The sequence below is a fragment of the Penicillium antarcticum genome (assembly GCF_028974205.1).
Source record: "Penicillium antarcticum strain IBT 31339 chromosome Unknown utg000002l_segment0_segment0, whole genome shotgun sequence".
Classification (NCBI taxonomy): Eukaryota; Fungi; Ascomycota; class Eurotiomycetes; order Eurotiales; family Aspergillaceae; genus Penicillium; species Penicillium antarcticum.
Window position 1 is genome coordinate 2,861,162 of NW_026695300.1, and position 19,330 is coordinate 2,880,491.

Below are 19,330 nucleotides of genomic sequence, written 5' to 3' on the forward strand. Positions count from 1 at the left end.
TACGGTGCAAGTCACCATGGCTCATGAGAAATTGATGCCCAATAATCCGTACTGTATGCATCATGTTGCACGACAATTCTATTTGACCAGACTGAGGGACAAAGTGCGGTTGTATCAAAGATGCTAGCTGGGATAGAGCCGAAGGTGCGTCGCCATAACTCTGGGGGTCATATGTACACCCGGTACTTATACACCGAAGACAGCCTCATTATCCAAACAAAGCATTTATGCAGTCGCCGCCTTGAGGGCCAAAATCTCAAGAGCCTTCTGTCTGAGCTTGAACTTTTGGATCTTTCCACTTGCCGTCTTGGGGAAAGGCTCCGAAGGACCCAAGAAGAAGACATATTTCGGAACTGAACAGTATCAGCATTATAGGTTAGGTGCTAGGGACTACATCGGGGAAACTCACCGAGATGATTACTGAGTTTATCACGGACCCATTGCTGAATATCCTCGGCGGCAACTTTGTTCATGCTATGATCACGAGCAATCACAAACGCAGCCACAGCCTCACCATATCGCGCGTCGGGAACACCAACAACCGATACATCGGCAACATCGGAGTTGGCGAGCAGACAGTTCTCAATTTCTAGGGGGTGGATGTTCTCACCACCACGGATAATGAGATCTTTTATCCGGCCCGTGATGGTGATGTATCCATCTGCTGACATGGAAGCTTCATCGCCAGTCTGGAATTTTGAGGTTAGGAGGAACAGCCTGACCAAAAGAAGGGCAACTTGAACTTACATGCATCCATAATTTCCCACCCGCGTCCGGAATCATAACCTCCGCTGTCTTCTCAGGATCGTTCCAATACTCCTTCATGAGCAAGTATCCGTTCACAACCAACTCACCCCGAGCCCCAATAGGCAGGGTACTAATGTTATCTACAGGATTCACAATCTTAGCCTCAACATGCGGCATGAGTTTCCCGACAGAGGTGATTCGCTTGTCAAGCGGATCATCTGTAGTAGTCATGGCCGATACGGGGCTGGTCTCCGTCATTCCATAGCAGATTGTCAACTCGGTGAGGTTCAGCACCTTGTGTAGCTTCTTCATTAATTCAGCTGGGATGCTGCTTCCAGCAGCGATACCGGTCCGAAGATGCTGGAATCCTTCATGTGAGACCTCTCCTTTCTCGATCAAGCTGAGCTCCTCGAGGAACATCGTTGGGACACCGTACAAGGCTGTGCATTGTTCTTCTTGGACTGCCTCCAATGCCGCACGTGCATTGAATGATTCACTTGGGAAAACAATAGCTGAGCCGTGTGTTGCTGTTGCCATATATCCCAATATGCATCCGAAGCAATGGAATAGTGGTGGGGGGCAGCAGACAATGTCATTTGGGGTGAGAAGCATACGGTCACCAATCTGAGAACCATTGTTCAGAATAGAGTGGTGACTGAGACAAGCTGCTTTTGGCATTGCTGTTGTTCCTGATGTAAACTGGATGTTCACAATATCGTGCGTTGACAGGTTTTGGGGAGGAAGTGAGCGCCCATCTGCAGCGATCTGGGACATGATAGATGTGTATGGCGTTATGCTTTTGTAAGAAGATACATCCACGCGACCTTCAGAGTTATCGACAAGAATGACCTGCTTTAATGAGGGAACCAGAGACGACTCTATCCTCGAGCTGAAAAGATCCACAATGAGTTCCTGAAGTAAGGGCATGTTACTTCGAGGTTCTTTTCGCGGAAGATTTGACTCTGCGCTGATAATGAGATGGCTCGATTCGAGATGACCCAGTGCGGCGATTACCTGTGTGGCATTGAACGAGGGATTGAGGGGGACCTGGCGCGTTTTCAGACTTGATCGTTGCGTGAGACGGCGGACTGACCTACCAGAATGGCACCGAGTTTGAATAGTGCGTATGTTGCCTGATCATCACCATAAGTATCTGTCTCCCAATTATATTCTGAATGGCCATACCACCGCGTATTCCATAGAGTTGCCGAGCATGACTCCAACCCGCTCTCCCTTGCGTACACCCACTGACTCGAGCCCTCGAGCGAGCGCATTGCTCCTGGTGTCTAGAGAGGCATAGGTGGCTCGGTCATTTTGATGCTTTGAAATGATACTAGCCGTAATTTTTAGTGAATTCGATTCTCAATTCTCAAGAGTGTAGACCAATGCTCACGCTGTTCTATCCCCGCATTCTGCCACAACCCTTGCGAAGTGTTCTCCGACTGTAGACTCAATCAAGGGGGGCTATATTGGAGCAATCAATCAGAAGTGAACTGGGAGAAGGTGGTACCCAGGATTAATCCCGAGTTGTGGTGACCTACACTTGATGGCCCTCGAGCATAGCTCTCGGTTAGTATTCCTCTCTTGGTCAATGACACTGGGTGGAGGAGTCTATTTCCTCCAAATATAAAGCCCCGACAATTGACGCGAGCTCTGGAGCCTAAGCCTACAAGAACCCTGCTGCATCCCATATTCGTATCCCGGTCTTAGCTTGTGATCACGGCAGCAGCATAGTTCGTAGGGATGGCCAGGAGAGTGTAAGACGATGTTGATATGAGGAGCTGTACAATGCACAGTTGTATCGGTTCAGAACAAAATCAAGTGCAAAACAGACCAAACCAGTGAGTTGAAGGAAGTTGAAAATGGGAAGTGAAGCTTTCCCCGCAGTTTGCTCGTGCGGGGGTCGGGTCCCGCCGAGGTGACAAGTCAAAATAAATCATGAACTCCAACTACAGTGCTCGGGTACTAGGAACCTGCATGGAAACAGTCAGATAGGACATCAATGTTACCACAAAGATAACTGACAACATAGCGTCTGTTATGAATTGCTACTTTTGATTCATGTCGATCTATACCAGTTGTCAAAGATGCCAAAGACAAGCAAGCGCGTTGTTCTTCTGCTCATTTGACTGCCGAGGCACCTTCTTGTGGGAATATAGTTTTGAGCAACTACACCTCCCACGGACTAGTTGATGTTCTTTCTTTCTGTCAAACTTTCCCTTCTATTAAATCTGCTAAACACTGACGTACCCCTTCCATGGCAACATTATGTGGAATCCACAACCAACCAGCCTGATCAAACCCCTTGTAGATATAAGTTTCTGCTTCCCGAACTTGGGGGGCCCAAATGGGTTTGATATTTCGATAATACACCCACGGTCATGTGATTGAGGACAAATTGGCTCTACCATGTCCCCTAACACCAACCATCAAGATTTTGGAGAACATGAAGGCTGGCACGAGTGATTGACAGACCGAGTCCAGTTGACCTTGAAGTGAGGAAGAATCTCTGCAACACCACCAGCATTTGCATTCTCGTTGGGAAATTGAGTGAGAGGATAACACTGATCACGGCCGTCATCAGAGAACTAAGTAATTGGATATGTCTTCCCAATAATCACGTCCAGAATGTCCTCCCGTTGGAAATTAGCTAGCGCACGAACGCCAATATTCTTCCCTGGGTATTCCCTCAACTCAACCATCCCTCCTGCCAGGAGCACCAAACGACAGGAGCAGGGTTATTCGCTGAAACAGAACACAACTTGGTATCCTGGGTGAGCGAGCTTCGGAGCGTAGAATCTGGGCAACCCTATCTCTTGAAGTCCCACTCATGTTCGTAGATGACGGTCTGGGGTTTACCGTCAAAGCATATTTTTTGCACTTCGCCGTCGAGTATAGTGGCAACATCATGTGGGTGATTGATCTCAAATCCCCATGTAGGCACATCGGAGAGTACGTCCTCCAAGGGTGGCAAGACTTTAATGCTTTTGATTGTCAGGCGAACATATTCGAGAGAGTCGCACCACTGACACTGACGGGAAATTGCAAGGCCGTTGAGACTGAGCTGGTTCTCGCCAATAATCAAGAACAGTGCATTCCAGAGCCTGTCCGGAGTATTTCTGAATGCTCTGCGGAATGATTCGGCATGGAGACAAATTGAAAAGAGTTTCCATCCATATGCTTCTACAACTGATACAGTCTGTTGAGGCCGTTTTCTTTGTCTGCGGCGGCATTCTCAAGTTTCTGGTATTTCTCGACGGCGGTTAATACTTCGGGGTGAACGACATCTTTGGTATCGTCGATCTGGTTCTGCCAGACTGTCATGACCACATAATCTGGCACGTTTTGTACAATGTTCTGGAAGATTAGCAAGCTGTTGATATCAAAGTACATGGTTGACAGAATTCCTGAGAGCGTCGGCATTTGTTCGCTTTTGTAGGTCGGCTTCAGTCGGCCTTTAGGGCCTGGCTGGGGAACAATCAAGCTCTGGCAGGTCTGTCAAGCTCCGTGACATAGATTCCTCACTATCCTTCCTCGCGGCCTTTTATCTCTACAGCCTTTGGTTGGGGAATGGCATTTGGCTTAACCACGGCAAATAAATTGAGAGCGGCAAGCTGTCTCGCTGATCTGAGGACCCTATCAGTCACAGGGATCTTGATGGCCATTTTGAACTAAATTGGATCTATCAGTGACAGAAATTCGATACAAGTATAGAAAAACCGTCGTTGCTGCAGGACTGAACAGGGATCAATGAAGGGCTGTACTTCGACAAAGGAGAGTATTTATAACTTATCAGTTTGAATCTCATACAGCACATATGTAATGCACTAGGAAGCAATGCTTTGTCCTGGAAACCAGAGGGCCGTGGCCAGTAGGAAGAAATTATGGTTGGGAAGGATAGTAAAGCGCATATATTTTTGGACGTGAACTCGCGATGCGACAAGTGGTAGAGTTGAAGCGCGTTTCATAGCTGAATGAAAATGGTGGAGTATTTGAAAGAAGAAGAAGAAGAAGAAGAGAAGTATAAAGCGATAGGGTCAAAGGGTCAAAAATAGCGGAACGCTTGGCGTCATGTGGTGGGGAAGCTCCGATGTGACAATCTTCCCTCTTTCAACCTTTCTTTGTCTCTTTGTCCCCTCAATATCGTTGCAACATGGCTTCCGAACCCAGCGAGGACGCCATCGCGAACTTTGTCAGCTTCACGAGCACGACGCGCGAGCAAGCCATCAACTTTCTGAAGGTCAGAGCTTGGACTCGGCTTACACTCGGCACTATGACAGCTAACATGGTTTCAGGCTCATAACCTCGACTCACAGAAAGCCATCAACGCGTACTTTGAAGATCCCACCGGCCCTCATCCAAAGGTAAACTTCCATCGCGATGGCGCATTATCTCCTGAGTCCGACCTGACATTCTGAATAGGCTGATAGCTACCACAATGACAAACGGACTCTCAGTAAGCATGCACCTCTTTTATGAGATCAGATCTAGAACTGATAGACCCTGCCTCAGCGTGGGATTTTGACCAACAGGACAATGCGCCCCCAATACCCGCAACAGCACCACCCTCGCGTCCACCTTCTCGAATGAACATGAACGATACAGATAAGAAAACTGTTCCTGGGGCAACGGCTCAACAAGGTATCAGTGCATTAGTCGTGATTAGCACAGGGAAAATACTGATTTGAGGGCATATTAGGTACCGGGCAGGGTCTAAGCCTGGCGGAGCGCGAAGAAAAGGAACTACAACAGGCAGTAGCCATGTCGTTGAACGCCGGCCTGGGGCAGCAGGAAGTCGGCGTGACATCGAGCAGCCAGCCCCAATTCGGCAAGGCAACTCGGGATCACTACGAGGAAGGTGACTGGGCAATGACTTTATTCAATACCACCTCTGAAGAGTTCACACTCGGACCCGAACCGGAAGACCGCAGGAGAGGCCAGGGTGAGCCTGCGTTCATACGCCCAACCCAAGATGGTCTCTACATAGGTGGATTTTTGACCATTATCCACGAGATTCCTCTCGCCCGCGAGGCGCTACTTTTTAGAAAGAAACCGCTGTTTGACTACGGACATGAGCCACAGTGGTGGAATGGGCAGTCTATTAATCTACCCAAGATCGTCACAGTGAACGATGACAATCGAGACGCCGACTGGGACGACGTCATTCATGAAGCGCAGCGACTAATGGCCTTTATGGATTCCACAAAGCGATCCTTTGGGAGCAGCGACAGCTTGGCAAGAATCCGGAGTCTCTCTCTGTTATCCGCCGACTCAGAGGAGATAGTCACAAGGTTCCTGGAAGCATGGCACAGCGCCGCCATTCGAGCCGACCCTGACAATCAGCTTGCAGCTATTTTCACGTCACATGCATTCAAGCAACAATCCCATGACTACGATGAGCCTGCCACCAAAGATCTTTTTACTTTCGAAATTCCCGTTGAACCAGACCATGGCCAGAGTCTATATGAGGTCATCGATAGAGCTTTATGGAACGAGGGACCAGAGGAAGAGCTTGAAAATATCTGGATTGAAAACATAGCAGAGGTACTATGCATCAAGCTTGACTGTCTGCAAAGACCAAACGCTGTGGATGTGAACATTCCTGCTACTTTTTACGCGGATCGGTATCTCAGCAGCTGTCGTGAAACCGCTCGCGAACTTCGCTTGAAGCGACAGCAGATTCAGCGCGACATTCTGAAACTGGAGAAACTCATACGCCATTACACTTTCCCAAAGAATCCTGTGGGTAAGATGACAGTCAAAGAGTTGCTCGAGAGAGCAGCAGCGGCTGCTCCTGTGGTGGTGCTGGAGGGTTCAAACAATGCTGCTCGTGCCCAGGAGGCGGGTGTGGATGTGAAGCAAGTCGCTGAACAATTGAGAGCGATTGCCGCCAAGATCGAAGAGAAAATCCAAGGTAAGTCCGCTATCGCCATCATGTAAGCACTTTATCTAACATTGAACAGAGTTAGAGATTAGTAAGGAGAAGGCTGTGGCATCTCTCCGCGAGATCGCCAAAACACTCACTGAACCTTCTGAATCGCCCTCCGAGCCCCCTTCATACAAATACACACTACGAGGCGTATGCACTGAACCACACGTCACCTATGTTCTTTCTAATGCAAAGGCGGGCTCCCCAGACCTAATGGATATGGAAGAGGAGAGCGGAGAACAGTGGTGGCGCATCAGCTACTCCACGGAGGATGGAAAGACCGGGCAAGCAGAGAAACGGAAAGCCAAGGGAGACAACACGGCACCCCAGAATGGAGATGTTGTTGGCTACAGCGTCTCAAAGGTCCAAGAGAATGAAGTTCTCCAAGCCGCCCGTGATGAGTGGAGATCTGTGTTACTTGTTTATGCAAGCGAGAATGCTATGAAGGCGCCGGTCGACCCTGCGCCGTCTCAACTTCAGGTAAGATGCGCAATGTCATATGTCCGACTTGAAGCTAACCGAGAACAGGCCTTCGTCAACAGAGACAATGACGCTTTCGAGGCTGAATTCGATCAGACCGCCACAATCATTAACAGTGACCAAGAAGAAGATCCCTGGGCGGTACCCAGCAGTACTGAAGCTCAACACAGCGAGCAACCAGAGATGACCGAGAAGCGCCAGCAAGTTAATGTCTTTGACTACGAGGTTTCTGGATTCGACGACGAGCCAGGACCCAGGCAAGAGATGCAGCAGAGGGATGGTGGCAGCCTCCTGAGCAAGGGCACTACCAAGAACTCTCCGCCGAATACATTGCAGATTGATCCGGAGCGGAAGTCTGCGCACGACGAAGAAATGACTGACCATGTCGAGCATGCGTAGCCATACTTGGAACCCCTACATGAATGATGAATCTACGACACAGACAGCTGCATCAGTTTGAGCGACATTTCCTCAAGCTATCTATGGACAGAGCAAGGAGACTACAGATCTACTAGCCTTCAGATGTAAACAATACAATCAGATTTTTCAAGCGTCACATTCAATCCACAATGATCTGAGAGTGAATTCATTCCTCAGTGTAAAACTTTAGAATAAATAAACACAAGAAATCTATAGAGCAACGGCATAGATCAGTGTTTATCACGTCCCCACATTTTGCCCTGTTTGCATTAACTCCATCAAGCTCCAACATTTACTCAACAAGCTCCCCAACTCAATCCACCAACTGATCCCCATATACAATGACACTCGAAAGCGACGCAGTAGCAGGGGCTACAATTGAACTCCTCGAGGCACGCCTGCGCCGCCTCACTTACCTCCTCACCGGCGCCACAGACTGGACAGGCGTCCCAACCGCGCCCGAGAAGCCGGCCTCTCTCGACGAGACAGTCTCCCGCAAGCTCGCGCGTCTAGAAAGGGAACTTGAGAAGCTGAGCCGGAGTGTTCCAGCTGTGCGAGATGTTCTTCAATTACGTAAGTGGAGAGCTGTAACGGGGTGTTAAAAACACATACTCATCAGCAACCTAATACCTCCCTATACCACACGACATCTACGCAATCTACACTCTTTACATTCTCTCTTCCATCCCTTCTTCAAATTCAATTATTCTCCATCTCGAAACCACAACGAAACAAGCTAACATACTCATCGCAAACTAGACGACCAAAACCCAGACCTCTTCCAAACAACCCCCCCAACCGAAATCCCCCAAGGCCTAACAACCCAAACCCTCTCCTCAATAGTCCTCTCCTACGCAACAGCTTTCCCAGAAACCGCCTCCCGCCTCACATCCCTAAACGACCTGCCAGTCCCAGACGCAGCAAGCTCCACCGCCCTAATCGAGCTGCAACCGCAGCTGGACCGGCTTGCGTGCACGCAGGCTGAACAGGCTGCTACGATCTCTGAGCTGAGGGTCAGGAGTGCGCGGGTCCTGCAGCGCTGGTATGATGTTGGTCTTGTTGGGAGTGGAGAATGTTGGGCTGAGTGGGAGGGGAGACTCGAAGATGTTGAGAGGGAGGTTAGGCGTGGGGAGGTTTTGAGGGAGAGGAGGGAGGGGGAGGTTTAGCTTCTGCAGTTTTGTGGTCGATTGGTGATATGATTTGTTGTACGGTGGCAGACAGGGTCAAGTTATCCTGTATTAGGAATGATGTTGGAGGAGGATGTGTTGTTTGTTATTCTTGTTGTTTTCTATGATATCCTCTGATTTGGCGAATGATATTCTATCCTAATATTACACAGGGAATCTAAAATCCCTCAGCCCTTGAATCTACAAATACATGCATGAGTTAGATCTCAACAAGATATGATGCAATCCCTAACCTAGGGCAAAACAACTATCTGATACCGGCTCGATCACGCCGAGAATCTGATACGTCTGATATAGATTACCGCAAATCCAACCTATCTGCTGGACTAGATTATGTGCGTCATTTTCGCGTGTGAAGATCGTCCGTATGATCACTCTCATTCCATGAGGTCAACTAGAATGTACAAGTTTACCCCAGATTCTTCCCCCCGCGTCTATAGCACATTAGACACAAAAGACATCTTATTTATGTGGTTAGAACAATTGACTTTATAGGAAAACCTTGACTTGATCTAGGTCTCATATCACATTCCATACCTTATACCTCATATGGACGTTAGAGAACGGGCCACTCTACAGTCCAGTAGTAGTCCGTACGCACATGCGTCAAAAGTACGGGTTCGCACATGCCGAGCAGGTCGACACGTGAACGTGCTGGATTGCGAGTGATTTGGATAATGTGTACTCCCAGGGTTAACATATAGTTGATGGAAATATCCATGTATGGGTAGGGTCACGTAGGGCATAATGAGCCCCATCGTGAAATCACAAGGACGATCGGGTCGAGCCAACTCCATGGTGGGTCGTGGAGCAAGTTTGCGGGAAATTAGGGAGTGAGGTCCAGAACACAATGGGTCACTGTCAAGAATTGAGCCCTAAGCCTTAATGTTTGTGTATAGACATGGACATGTTCTCTGAATGTGAATAACGTTATTGTCTATGTTAGCCTGAAGGATGGAGGATGGAGAAAAGAAGGCCTCGTCATCCGAAGAACTAGTGGGTGACTAAGACGATATTTATAGATCAAGACAACACAACGAGGTCGAGTCAGGGGAATTAACAGAATAGACGAGATTCAAATATTCACTGACTATACATCCGGGCTATAATAAAATAAAATCAGTCGAACAAGTCTCGATTCCCAGGGGCGCGTCTGTGTGTTTGGGGCTCCACACTTGTACCTGGCACTTTTCCTCCTTTTCCACTCTTCTCCTCTTTCTTTCATTTCAATCCCGCCACTCTTTTCTCGGTTTCTTCACTTTCCTTTTTACCAGCCTGGTGCTGTTTTCCTCTGCAAGGGGTTCTTCTGTTCTACCTCTTCCATACCTGGAACCCACTTGGACTTTTGTCTCAGGTACGTGCCTCCCTTGAAGATCGCGACTTCCCGCTTTGAAGTTTGACACTAACACGGACATTCAGTCGCTCTTTCCACAACCGAACCACCACTCTCCATCTATTCAATCGCCCTGTCATTTCATCAACATCTTTCATGGTTACCCCATCAACACCCTCGTTCCACAAGCCCCCGAATACACACAAGATGGGCAAATTCCGTCCCAGCAACATCCTCGGCGATCCATTCGCCCTCGCCACCATCTCCATCTCCATCGTATGTCCTGATCCTCCGATGCGGCCGATTCTTACTAACATACACTCTAGCTGGCGTGGCTGATCGCATTCATTTCATCCATCATTGCCGATGTGCAAGACACCAAGTATCCCAACTACTCATGGTGGGCCAACAGTTATATGGCCTGCGTCATCATTGGTCTGATTGTGACCTTTGGCACTGACACCGGCCATGTTTATGGCGTCGCGGTATGACCGCCTCTCTATTGCAGCCTGCGTGGCCATACTGACATTGTCTAGATCGTCGGATACCTTGGCTGTGGCCTCGTTCTGACATCGCTGAGCGCAAACAACACCATATACGAAGCCCAAGGCTCAATGCAAGCCGCGGGTGCCGGTTTTATCCTGCTCTCAATGGTCATCATCGTCTGGATCTTCTACTTTGGCTCCACCCCCCAAGCCTCGCACCGCGGGTTCATCGACTCCTTCGCTCTGAACAAGGAACAGCCCGCAGAGCCATCCTACCGCGGTAGTCGCCCTATGTCCAGCGCATTCGGAGCCCGCCCCGAGACCATGGCCACCAACAACACCCCGCAGATGTACACCTCTGCCCAACTAGGTGGCTTTGAGACCTCGTCCCCCGTGTCCGGCTACCCCGGTGGTGCGCCCGGCGCCGAACGCAACTCCTCCGCTCCTCGCTTCGGCACACCCAGCGGCGTCCCCAACAACGGCGAACAAGAAACCGGCGAAGTGCCCCAGCCCACCGATTACCCCTACCGCGCGAAGGCGATCTACTCATACGACGCCAACCCCGAAGATGCGAATGAAATCAGCTTCGCCAAGCACGAGATCCTCGAGGTATCAGATGTCAGTGGCCGATGGTGGCAGGCTCGGAAATCCAACGGAGACACCGGCATTGCACCCTCCAACTACTTGATCCTTCTGTGATCAGTGCTGGTACGGTTGATGTCTGTTCTTCTTTTTCGCGCTTCCCCTTTCGCAAAACCTGTTTCCGTTTCCCTTGATACCCTTTGGATCCTCTCTCCACACGTGTGTGTATTTTTTTGGTTCCCCTAACGTGATGTCTTGATGGCCTCCTTTGTTACATGTCTATTTTCTTTTCTTGGAACGTATTTTTGATCTGGGTTGCTTTTCTTGGATTTTTGTTTTACAGCGGGTGGTTATCCCGAGTCTTTCCTTTTGCTCCTTTTTGTCGTTCTGATGCAATTCTCACTACATCATGTTGGATATCTTGGCTAGGATTGATTGATCTAAAGCTATGCTCTCTGCATGAGCGAAAAGTAAGAATACATGGTCTGTGCTACCACAATGCATTACTTTTCGATAAATCCGCGCGTACAGAAAATCTAGTCTAGAACAACCGTGGGTGTATATTCAAGGTCGAGTCCCTAATTTGGGGGCAACCGTGGCTCGAAGTAGCCCAACCCCGGTTCAGTTCCCCACTGTGTAACGTGTAGAACCATAGAATTAACCACAGACCTCTATCAAAGTAGCGTCATCTTATAAGTGATGGCAAGTTTGAAGGAATAGACACGTCAAGTCTAATGGCTAGCCACGTGTTGGGTGGTATGTGCACCGGAGAATTGAACAATGAGGAACAATGACTTATGGGGCAATATCAACTATACAATGCCGGAGTTCCAAGGCTATAGTAGCCCAATCCATATATCAAACAATCTAGCCCATAAGCTTAACTACAAGTCAAGCTCACTTATAGCAATATGAAACAAACCTCCCACAATACCAAACCCGTTATCTATCATCCCACAAGCCCCTCCGACCCCACCACAGCTCCACTCAAAGTCGCTGGAACAATCAACAGTCCAGACCAGACGAGATAGTAAAAACAGGGAATTACCTTGTATATCGGAGAAATCAAGCCTACACTATGCCAACATCAAAATAACATGGGGATGAACGCTAAAGGCTACTTAATGCATCTACAGCTACCTCTTCTCCGTCTATTACCCCCTCTAGTACTAGTCCCTAAGCCCGGATCTCGTCTTTCTGCCAATGAGGTTTACTGAAATGGGAATATTTGGTCTTAAATATCGGGGGAAAAGGGTCTAGGTTGGGGAAGATGAGGTTCATAGATCGATATCTAGTATTGTATCCTCTCTCTCTGCCTCGATCTTCTCTGATCTCTTCTTGTTCTGTCTTCTCTGACGAAGCAAAGATAACGCCCATTATCACAAAACCGTGCTAATGCACAACCAATAGTCACCGAATGACAACTCAATACTAACTGGGTCCAGCGTCTAGATATTCACCGCTGTATCGTCTGCTCGAGCTTTAGTTTCTTCCTTGGTCTTTTCCGTTACTTCGCCTATGTATTGTTATTTCTGGTCTCTTTCCTATACCATACATTCATCTGCACAATCTTCTCTATTCTCCCACTCTGCTGCATCCTGTATACTCATCTCAGCCAAGAAACGGCCATTCTCGGGGGTTGACAAACCCAGACCTGAACCTCGAAATCTATCCACGCACACACCTGACACTTGACAATTTCATCTGCATCTGCATCGCTCGTGCATATCATCAAGATCCGTGACTGGCTATCTTCAGGTCAAGTGTTCTCGCATGACGCTTGTTTTCCGGCGTGGTGAGAAGAGGAAAGTCGGTTGGCTCAAATTGGATTTGATTGGCTCCTCTTCCTGATATACTGGGTTCTGCTAGGGTTTAATCTCCGGTTGTGCTTCTTCTGTTTTTGGAGAAGCGGAGGAAACTGCGTTCAATTTTGGATGCTACCTAGTGTCGGTGTGCAAGGTCGGTGGTTATAAGTATCACCTATTATCTCTGTCTTGGAGGAGAGAGTATAGTATCGACATTTCATTTATTCTCATTCTATCCAGAGTCCTCGTCTGTTCTTCGGGAAACCCATTCGGGCTGGAATACGACTACCTCAATTTATCTGAAATACTTTTGGTATACGCACCGTACCAAACAACAATGTCGTCCTCCAATATAACGCTATCATCCAACATCCTCGGCACAATCGGCACAGTCCTCTGGTGCATCCAACTAATCCCGCAAATATGGCACAATTGGCGTCGGAAGAATACAGATGGATTCCCCGCTTCGATGATGTTTCTTTGGGCATGTTGTAAGTGTTGAATATTCCCCAATCTGCCTCAAACATGGCTCTGGTTCTTCGTTTCCTCGATATGTTCCATGGAGGCATACCCACAAGAGCAATATCGAAAAAGAAACGTGCTTCAGAAATGAAATTGAAATCAAAATTGCCTTTTACTTATTGTTATTCATGCAGGTTCCGTGCCAATGGGAGCATATCTGGTCCTGCAGGTAAAGTCTCGTGCTCATTTTTGGGGTCGTTGATAAAACTGTAATCATGGTACCTTGCTTGCTTATTTACTGACCGCCGTCTCGTTGTATAGCAAGTCAATATCCCGTTACAGATTCAGCCTCAGATCTTTGGGTTCTTTTCGCTTATTAGTTGGGGTCAGGTTCTTTACTATAATCAGTGAGTGGAGTTATACTGTGTTTTTGATGATTTCTTCTAGTGCATTTGTAACTCTATTGCCTGGGTGGTTCTAATTCTTATTCTTGATTTTAATAGTGACTATAGCAAAACCAGGGCTTTTTTGGTTTGCTCTGGGATGATTGTTTTGTTTGGAGGATTGGAGGCTATTCTTATTCTTACTCTGAGGGTAGGTTCTTACTTCTTTTCTGTTGACTTTTAATTTATTTGGTGAGCTTCTAACTTGACATGATAGATCCCATATAACAATGGCGTAACATGGCCTGATATTGTGGTCGGGGTTGTGGCTACTCTCTTTCTCAGTGCTGGTCTGTTGCCACCTTACTTTGAGTTATGGAAGAGAGATGGACGTGTTATTGGCTTCAGTGAGTGGCTTTCAAATCTCTGGGTACTTGAAATACTTACTCATGTTGGTAGATTGGGTCTTTTTGTCCATTGATACACTGGGTGGACTGTTTTCCCTCTTCGCATTAGGTACGATCAACCCGAGTCCTAGGACGTCAATGCAAGATTGCTAATGCGAATACAGCGGCTCAAGGCTCATTTGATATCTTAGGAGGGATTATGTATATTTTGGTGTATGTCATTCTTACTGTAGCTCTTGGATTGAAACTGACATACACATGCAGGGTTGTTCTTGAGTCGGGAATATATATCAGCCACACCATCTGGCGAATTCGGTATCGCAAGCTGCGCAAAGAGGCAAAGACCAGAGGCATTAGCATTGATGAACTACTTGATGAAAATAATATTCAAGACACGCATGACCTCGAAAAAGGGGGGTATTCCGGGGCCCGAGAAGGCTGAAAACCAGACACGAACAAACACGGAACGAACAGCATCAGACGATGCTGAAATCGACCCTGTTGCAAAGCGTTAAGTGTCAAAAATGCTTTTGTGATCTATCATATAGTCAGATTGTAAATAGATATTGTTTCATGACTCACGTTCGTATACCCATAGGCCAAAATGTAGCAAGTTGGGCCCAATTTCTAAAGCCCACAGGCACGTTGGCCGAGCATGTATGAAACACTGTTATACAAGTTATCCATGGCACTTGGTATTTACTGGATTTGTCTGCTACCTGAAAGTGACTTGACTATCCACTGGAGTCTTCACTAGACACTTTGGCACCCTATAGGTAATTATAGTACTACTGTTTTTATCAGAGACTAGATTTGTTTGTATACGCATCGATGCAATTAAATTGTCCAGATGGGGATATTGATATTAGCTACAATGGGACTAGAGAGACAGAAGTGCTCATTTTAGCCCCCTGGATTAATTGTGGTAGGTAAAACCCACCTACATGGCATATGGGGACTAATGTGTTGCGACGACTTTACTTTAATCAGGCAAAAGTGCAGTATAATTGGGCAGGAAAGGCAATTGAAGCTACTCAAGCGGTGAATCTTAGCTAAAGCAAATCACAGGCGTTTCAGCGGCCATAGCTTGATCGCTGACTTTTGTTGTGTCACTAGCACTTACCCCCTCTCTCTCCTCTCCAGACGGGAGTGCAAAAAATTACCTCCACTACGAGCAGTAATTCCCCTATATCTTCCCTCAAGAATGGCTTGAGAACCACCACGATGCCAGACAGGTTGTCGCGTCTGAAGGCGAAGCTGTTACGACGATCACCAATTCCTAAAGCGGACGGGGCGGATCCGGTCCACTCCATCTCAAACTCTCCCTCTGCTCCGCAGCTTGTCGACTCCAACAAATCCCCGGCGTATAGCATCGTCTCTTCGCATTGTGCCGATACTATCGGTCCTACCGAACACAAACCCCTATCGCTAGGACCGCACGAACCGGTTTCCGCGCCACAGTCGGACAGACAGCCAACACCTGAGAACCGTACTTGTACATCGTCTCCCGAAGCGCATACCTCTTCGCTACATACTCCTCTCACGGGCCCTTCGTCCCTCCTCGAAACACCTCCGTTGCCAACTCCTCAGCATTCCGACAGCACCTCCTTCCAGTCGACCCACAAAGCTCAAGCCTCAACACCAGCTGCGAGCCAGTTGACTCCCACCCTCAACACTGTTGTTGAGTGGCCTGCATACGACCGTAGGCCTTCTGCGCCCTATTACACTCCTTCCTCGAGTAAGCGACCTAGTCTTGCGATCCGCCGTCAATCTCTTCTACCAGCGACACATCAGCACTTGGTTGGTGGGCTGTTGGAGGCGAATATCTTCTCTGCACTAGGAGACCAGATAAGCGATTTTGCTCCTGCCCCTCCTCGCGAAATGGTACAACGTCGGATTTGGGTCAAACGACCCGGTGGCTCAGCCACCTTGGTGCCGTGCATGGAGGACGCGGTGGTGGATGAGCTCCGCGACCAAGTGATCATGAAATATGTCAATTCGCTAGGAAGAAGTTTCGACTCGCCAGATATCGTGATCAGAATAGCACCACGAGAAGGATCAAATCGACAAACCCACCCAGAACGCCTGTTGAGCCCAGAGGAAGTTTTGTCATCTCTGCTCGACGCCTACTACCCCGGTGGACAGAAAATTGAGGAAGCGTTGATGATCGAGGCACCGACGCGCCGAACACCAAAGCCATCTCCGCGCCACTCGATATACACCCATCATAATTCTGAACCAGGCGAACATGGCGATTACTTCCCCCTCATGCCCGTCAACCCGACCTCCAGCAGCCCGGCCGCACATCCACACCCAGTTCCTGCAGCAGCGGCGAGTGCACCTTCGATTTCCATACTCAATACCGGGGTTGCTCCTCCATTACCATCTCCAGGGAACCGCAGGCGGCATCACCAACGACCTCCGCTGACGCGACACGCAACAAACTCCCCCACGATTCATGGCCATATTCCTGTCGTAACAGGTATGTAATACAACATCACTTTGTTTGGAATAGTGACTGATATTTGTAGAAACCGGTCCTTCTCCCCACGCTCAACCTCCCCCAACAGTTGCCGCTCCTTCTGGTTCAACGCCTCCGGTATCAGTAGCAGAGTCTCCACAAGTCAAATCACACACCCCCCCAGCAGTATCATCACCACGCTCTGTTCGCAAAACAAAAGCGGCAGTCTCCCCTGGCGCAGTCTTTGGTGGATTGATCGATGGTACTGTTCCACCAATTAATGTGCTCATTGTGGAAGACAACATCATCAACCAGAAGCTCCTGGAAGCTTTCATGAAGAGATTGAAAGTGCGTTGGAAGTGTGCCGCAAACGGTGAGGAAGCAGTGCGGAAATGGCGGCAAGGCGGTTTCCATCTGGTGTTGATGGATATCCAGCTTCCCGTCATGAACGGACTAGACGCAACCAAGGAGATCCGACGTCTTGAGCGCCTCAATGGTATTGGTGTGTTCCCTAAGACAGCCTCTGGACGCTCTAGTGTGTCTAGTACCGCTTTGCTGGATAGAAGACCCGGTCTCCAGCGGACCCTCAGCGAGGATGACACTTTGCCTGACCTGTCGCTCTTCCGGAGTCCAGTCATTATCGTCGCTTTGACAGCAAGTAGTTTGCAAAGTGATCGACACGAAGCCTTGGCCGCTGGTTGCAACGATTTCTTGACCAAGCCGGTTGGTTTCCCTTGGCTCGAGCAGAAGGTGACAGAATGGGGCTGCATGCAAGCCCTCATTGACTTTGAGGGCTGGCGGAAATGGCGAGGCTTCATGGATTCCCCTCGACCCAGCTCTCCAGCCATTGACAACGCCGCCAGCCCCATGCAAGGTGGTCATCGCGTTGAACCTGCCCAAGAAGACCCTTCCTCGCCTTCTAGCGCTCGCACGACTTTCAAGACACCAAAGCCAGATCAACTCAAAGACAGACCCGGCCTTCCTGATTCTGCAGAGATTATGCGGGAAGATTCATGGGGCAGTGGCAGCCCTGATAGTATAGATTCGCCCTCGAGTCCACAAACCACCCCTGGAGATCTTGCGCCTACAAGTGAGGACAATAGCGCCCCAGAGTAAATCATTATTTCCCCGAGACTCCCAGGCCCAGCCAAGGCCACTATACACTTCCAACGATCTTTCCAACATGTTTGATTCAATCTGTCTCTTCCTTTGGATACCCCGCATAGCAACGTCTTTCAATCCCCTTTCTCACCAACCCTCTTCACTCGTGGTATCATAGGCGCCCTTTGAGCTTTTCGGGTTCAAATCGCCATTTATTGCCATTTCCCTTGCTTGTTGCATGGATATATCTAACCAGTTTTGGCTGCATACGCATCTGCCATCTGCCTGCGCAATTTTTCCTTTTTATTTTGTGCCTTTTTGCCTGTTTGTATACGGTGTCCTATTTATGGGTCTTGTATCCATTTACTTGCTGTGGGCATACTCATGTACACGAACGAGATGTCCTAATGCTTCTACTTTTCTTTTTCCTTTTTTATTTCACATTGTACCATCTTCTACTATCTCTCTCTTCAAATTTTATGACGGTGGGCTTGGTTATCGCTTCCGTCTTGTATTTAGTTCACTACATGATCCAGGGTACTGCCCTTATTGTGCTGGTTAGTTCATTCATTCATCTCAAGCCAATGTCACTCTGTTGGTGGCCTTTCTCATATCCTTGCTTGCCCCTCCATGCATTGCCCTCTACGGCGGTCTAGTACACCATCTTCTTTTTGGTGACCAAACATCCTCCTTGCCTCATAGCATGCTCTGTATTGTGTACTGTTCTACATCTGTGATCCGAACAGTGATTTTCTACAAGGATCACACCTCCCAAGGCATTTCCTCCAGAATAACACTGAAAACATTCTTCAGGTAGCTTCCATAGCAACATGAATGTCTCTAACATCATTTATCGTTTCATCATGTCCATCCACGAAAATCATTCGAATGGGCATGGTGACTGTTTCACCCGAATCCAATTTCACGGACAGTGATACCTGGGTGATATTTCCCTCCGTTCCCAATGCACAGGAGCAACAGCCAACGTCCCGTTCACATAAAAGGGGACTTTAGCATCAAGATTACTGAACAAGCTGACCCGCGCATGAAAGATCATACCATTCGACCCCGGCGCCGCCAGTCGCACGCCAGCAACCTCAGTCATAGATTCGTACAGAGGGGAGCTTCCCCATGCGTCACCGAGCAAATGACTCCAGCACATCATCACACACTGGCATGGTCTGACGAACACATGTGGCATCATGGAAGGTATTCAAGATGATCGCTGATCACTGTTCATGCATGAAATTGAGAGGGTGCAGATGCTGGTCGTCCACGGGCCTCGGTACGATGCGTCTGTTAAAGAAACGTTGTAAACTGCATGCTCTTGTACAAGGTAGTTGGTTTTGGTCAGTTCAATATCCTTTAGCGTAAGGTCCGAGTGCTCGGCCACTTGAATGATTAGTGCTAGGAATCGACGTGTGCGGAAATAGAAAGGTGCAAACACCTCTTCACCTGCGAAAGTTTCATGATACTTCAGACTGCTTTTGAACGCTTTTGCGGTGACCCCGCCGAATAATCCTTATCCTTTGGTCCAGTGATCTTCTT

At 48.4% G+C, this 19,330-nt stretch overlaps 8 protein-coding genes across 8 annotated transcripts; 5 read left to right on the plus strand and 3 right to left on the minus strand.

Annotated features, from left to right (window-relative positions):
- Positions 1-225: 225 nt before the first annotated feature.
- Positions 226-2,308, minus strand: N7508_002057 (uncharacterized protein; the record flags this gene model as incomplete). Its single annotated transcript, XM_058460123.1, has 6 exons — positions 226-353; positions 410-689; positions 748-1,794; positions 1,845-1,880; positions 1,933-2,080; positions 2,289-2,308. 6 exons carry the CDS (start codon positions 2,306-2,308, stop codon positions 226-228), a joined length of 1,659 nt encoding a protein of 552 aa, XP_058323655.1.
- An 868-nt stretch (positions 2,309-3,176) lies between these two features.
- N7508_002058 (SET domain protein) lies at positions 3,177-3,449 on the minus strand (the record flags this gene model as incomplete). The annotated part of the gene is made up of 2 exons (XM_058460124.1): positions 3,177-3,335; positions 3,369-3,449. The coding sequence occupies 2 exons, from the start codon at positions 3,447-3,449 to the stop codon at positions 3,177-3,179; spliced, it is 240 nt and encodes a 79-aa protein (XP_058323656.1).
- A 481-nt stretch (positions 3,450-3,930) lies between these two features.
- N7508_002059 (uncharacterized protein) lies at positions 3,931-4,170 on the minus strand (the record flags this gene model as incomplete). The annotated part of the gene is made up of 1 exon (XM_058460125.1): positions 3,931-4,170. The coding sequence occupies one exon, from the start codon at positions 4,168-4,170 to the stop codon at positions 3,931-3,933; it is 240 nt and encodes a 79-aa protein (XP_058323657.1).
- A 730-nt stretch (positions 4,171-4,900) lies between these two features.
- On the plus strand, positions 4,901-7,555 carry N7508_002060 (ubiquitin-associated-like domain-containing protein; the record flags this gene model as incomplete). Its single annotated transcript, XM_058460126.1, has 7 exons — positions 4,901-4,987; positions 5,043-5,111; positions 5,170-5,203; positions 5,260-5,388; positions 5,447-6,661; positions 6,711-7,156; positions 7,205-7,555. 7 exons carry the CDS (start codon positions 4,901-4,903, stop codon positions 7,553-7,555), a joined length of 2,331 nt encoding a protein of 776 aa, XP_058323658.1.
- Positions 7,556-7,917: 362 nt separating this feature from the next.
- On the plus strand, positions 7,918-8,742 carry N7508_002061 (putative nuclear distribution protein RO10; the record flags this gene model as incomplete). The annotated part of the gene is made up of 2 exons (XM_058460127.1): positions 7,918-8,149; positions 8,336-8,742. 2 exons carry the CDS (start codon positions 7,918-7,920, stop codon positions 8,740-8,742), a joined length of 639 nt encoding a protein of 212 aa, XP_058323659.1.
- A 1,561-nt stretch (positions 8,743-10,303) lies between these two features.
- Positions 10,304-11,280, plus strand: sho1 (osmosensor SHO1; the record flags this gene model as incomplete). Its single annotated transcript, XM_058460128.1, has 3 exons — positions 10,304-10,372; positions 10,423-10,581; positions 10,633-11,280. 3 exons carry the CDS (start codon positions 10,304-10,306, stop codon positions 11,278-11,280), a joined length of 876 nt encoding a protein of 291 aa, XP_058323660.1.
- A 2,025-nt stretch (positions 11,281-13,305) lies between these two features.
- Positions 13,306-14,662, plus strand: N7508_002063 (PQ-loop repeat-containing protein; the record flags this gene model as incomplete). The annotated part of the gene is made up of 7 exons (XM_058460129.1): positions 13,306-13,459; positions 13,625-13,659; positions 13,773-13,820; positions 13,878-14,024; positions 14,091-14,220; positions 14,273-14,329; positions 14,385-14,662. The coding sequence occupies 7 exons, from the start codon at positions 13,306-13,308 to the stop codon at positions 14,660-14,662; spliced, it is 849 nt and encodes a 282-aa protein (XP_058323661.1).
- A 782-nt stretch (positions 14,663-15,444) lies between these two features.
- Positions 15,445-17,797, plus strand: N7508_002064 (response regulator; the record flags this gene model as incomplete). The annotated part of the gene is made up of 2 exons (XM_058460130.1): positions 15,445-16,702; positions 16,752-17,797. The coding sequence occupies 2 exons, from the start codon at positions 15,445-15,447 to the stop codon at positions 17,795-17,797; spliced, it is 2,304 nt and encodes a 767-aa protein (XP_058323662.1).
- Between the last annotated feature and the right edge of the window lie 1,533 nt (positions 17,798-19,330).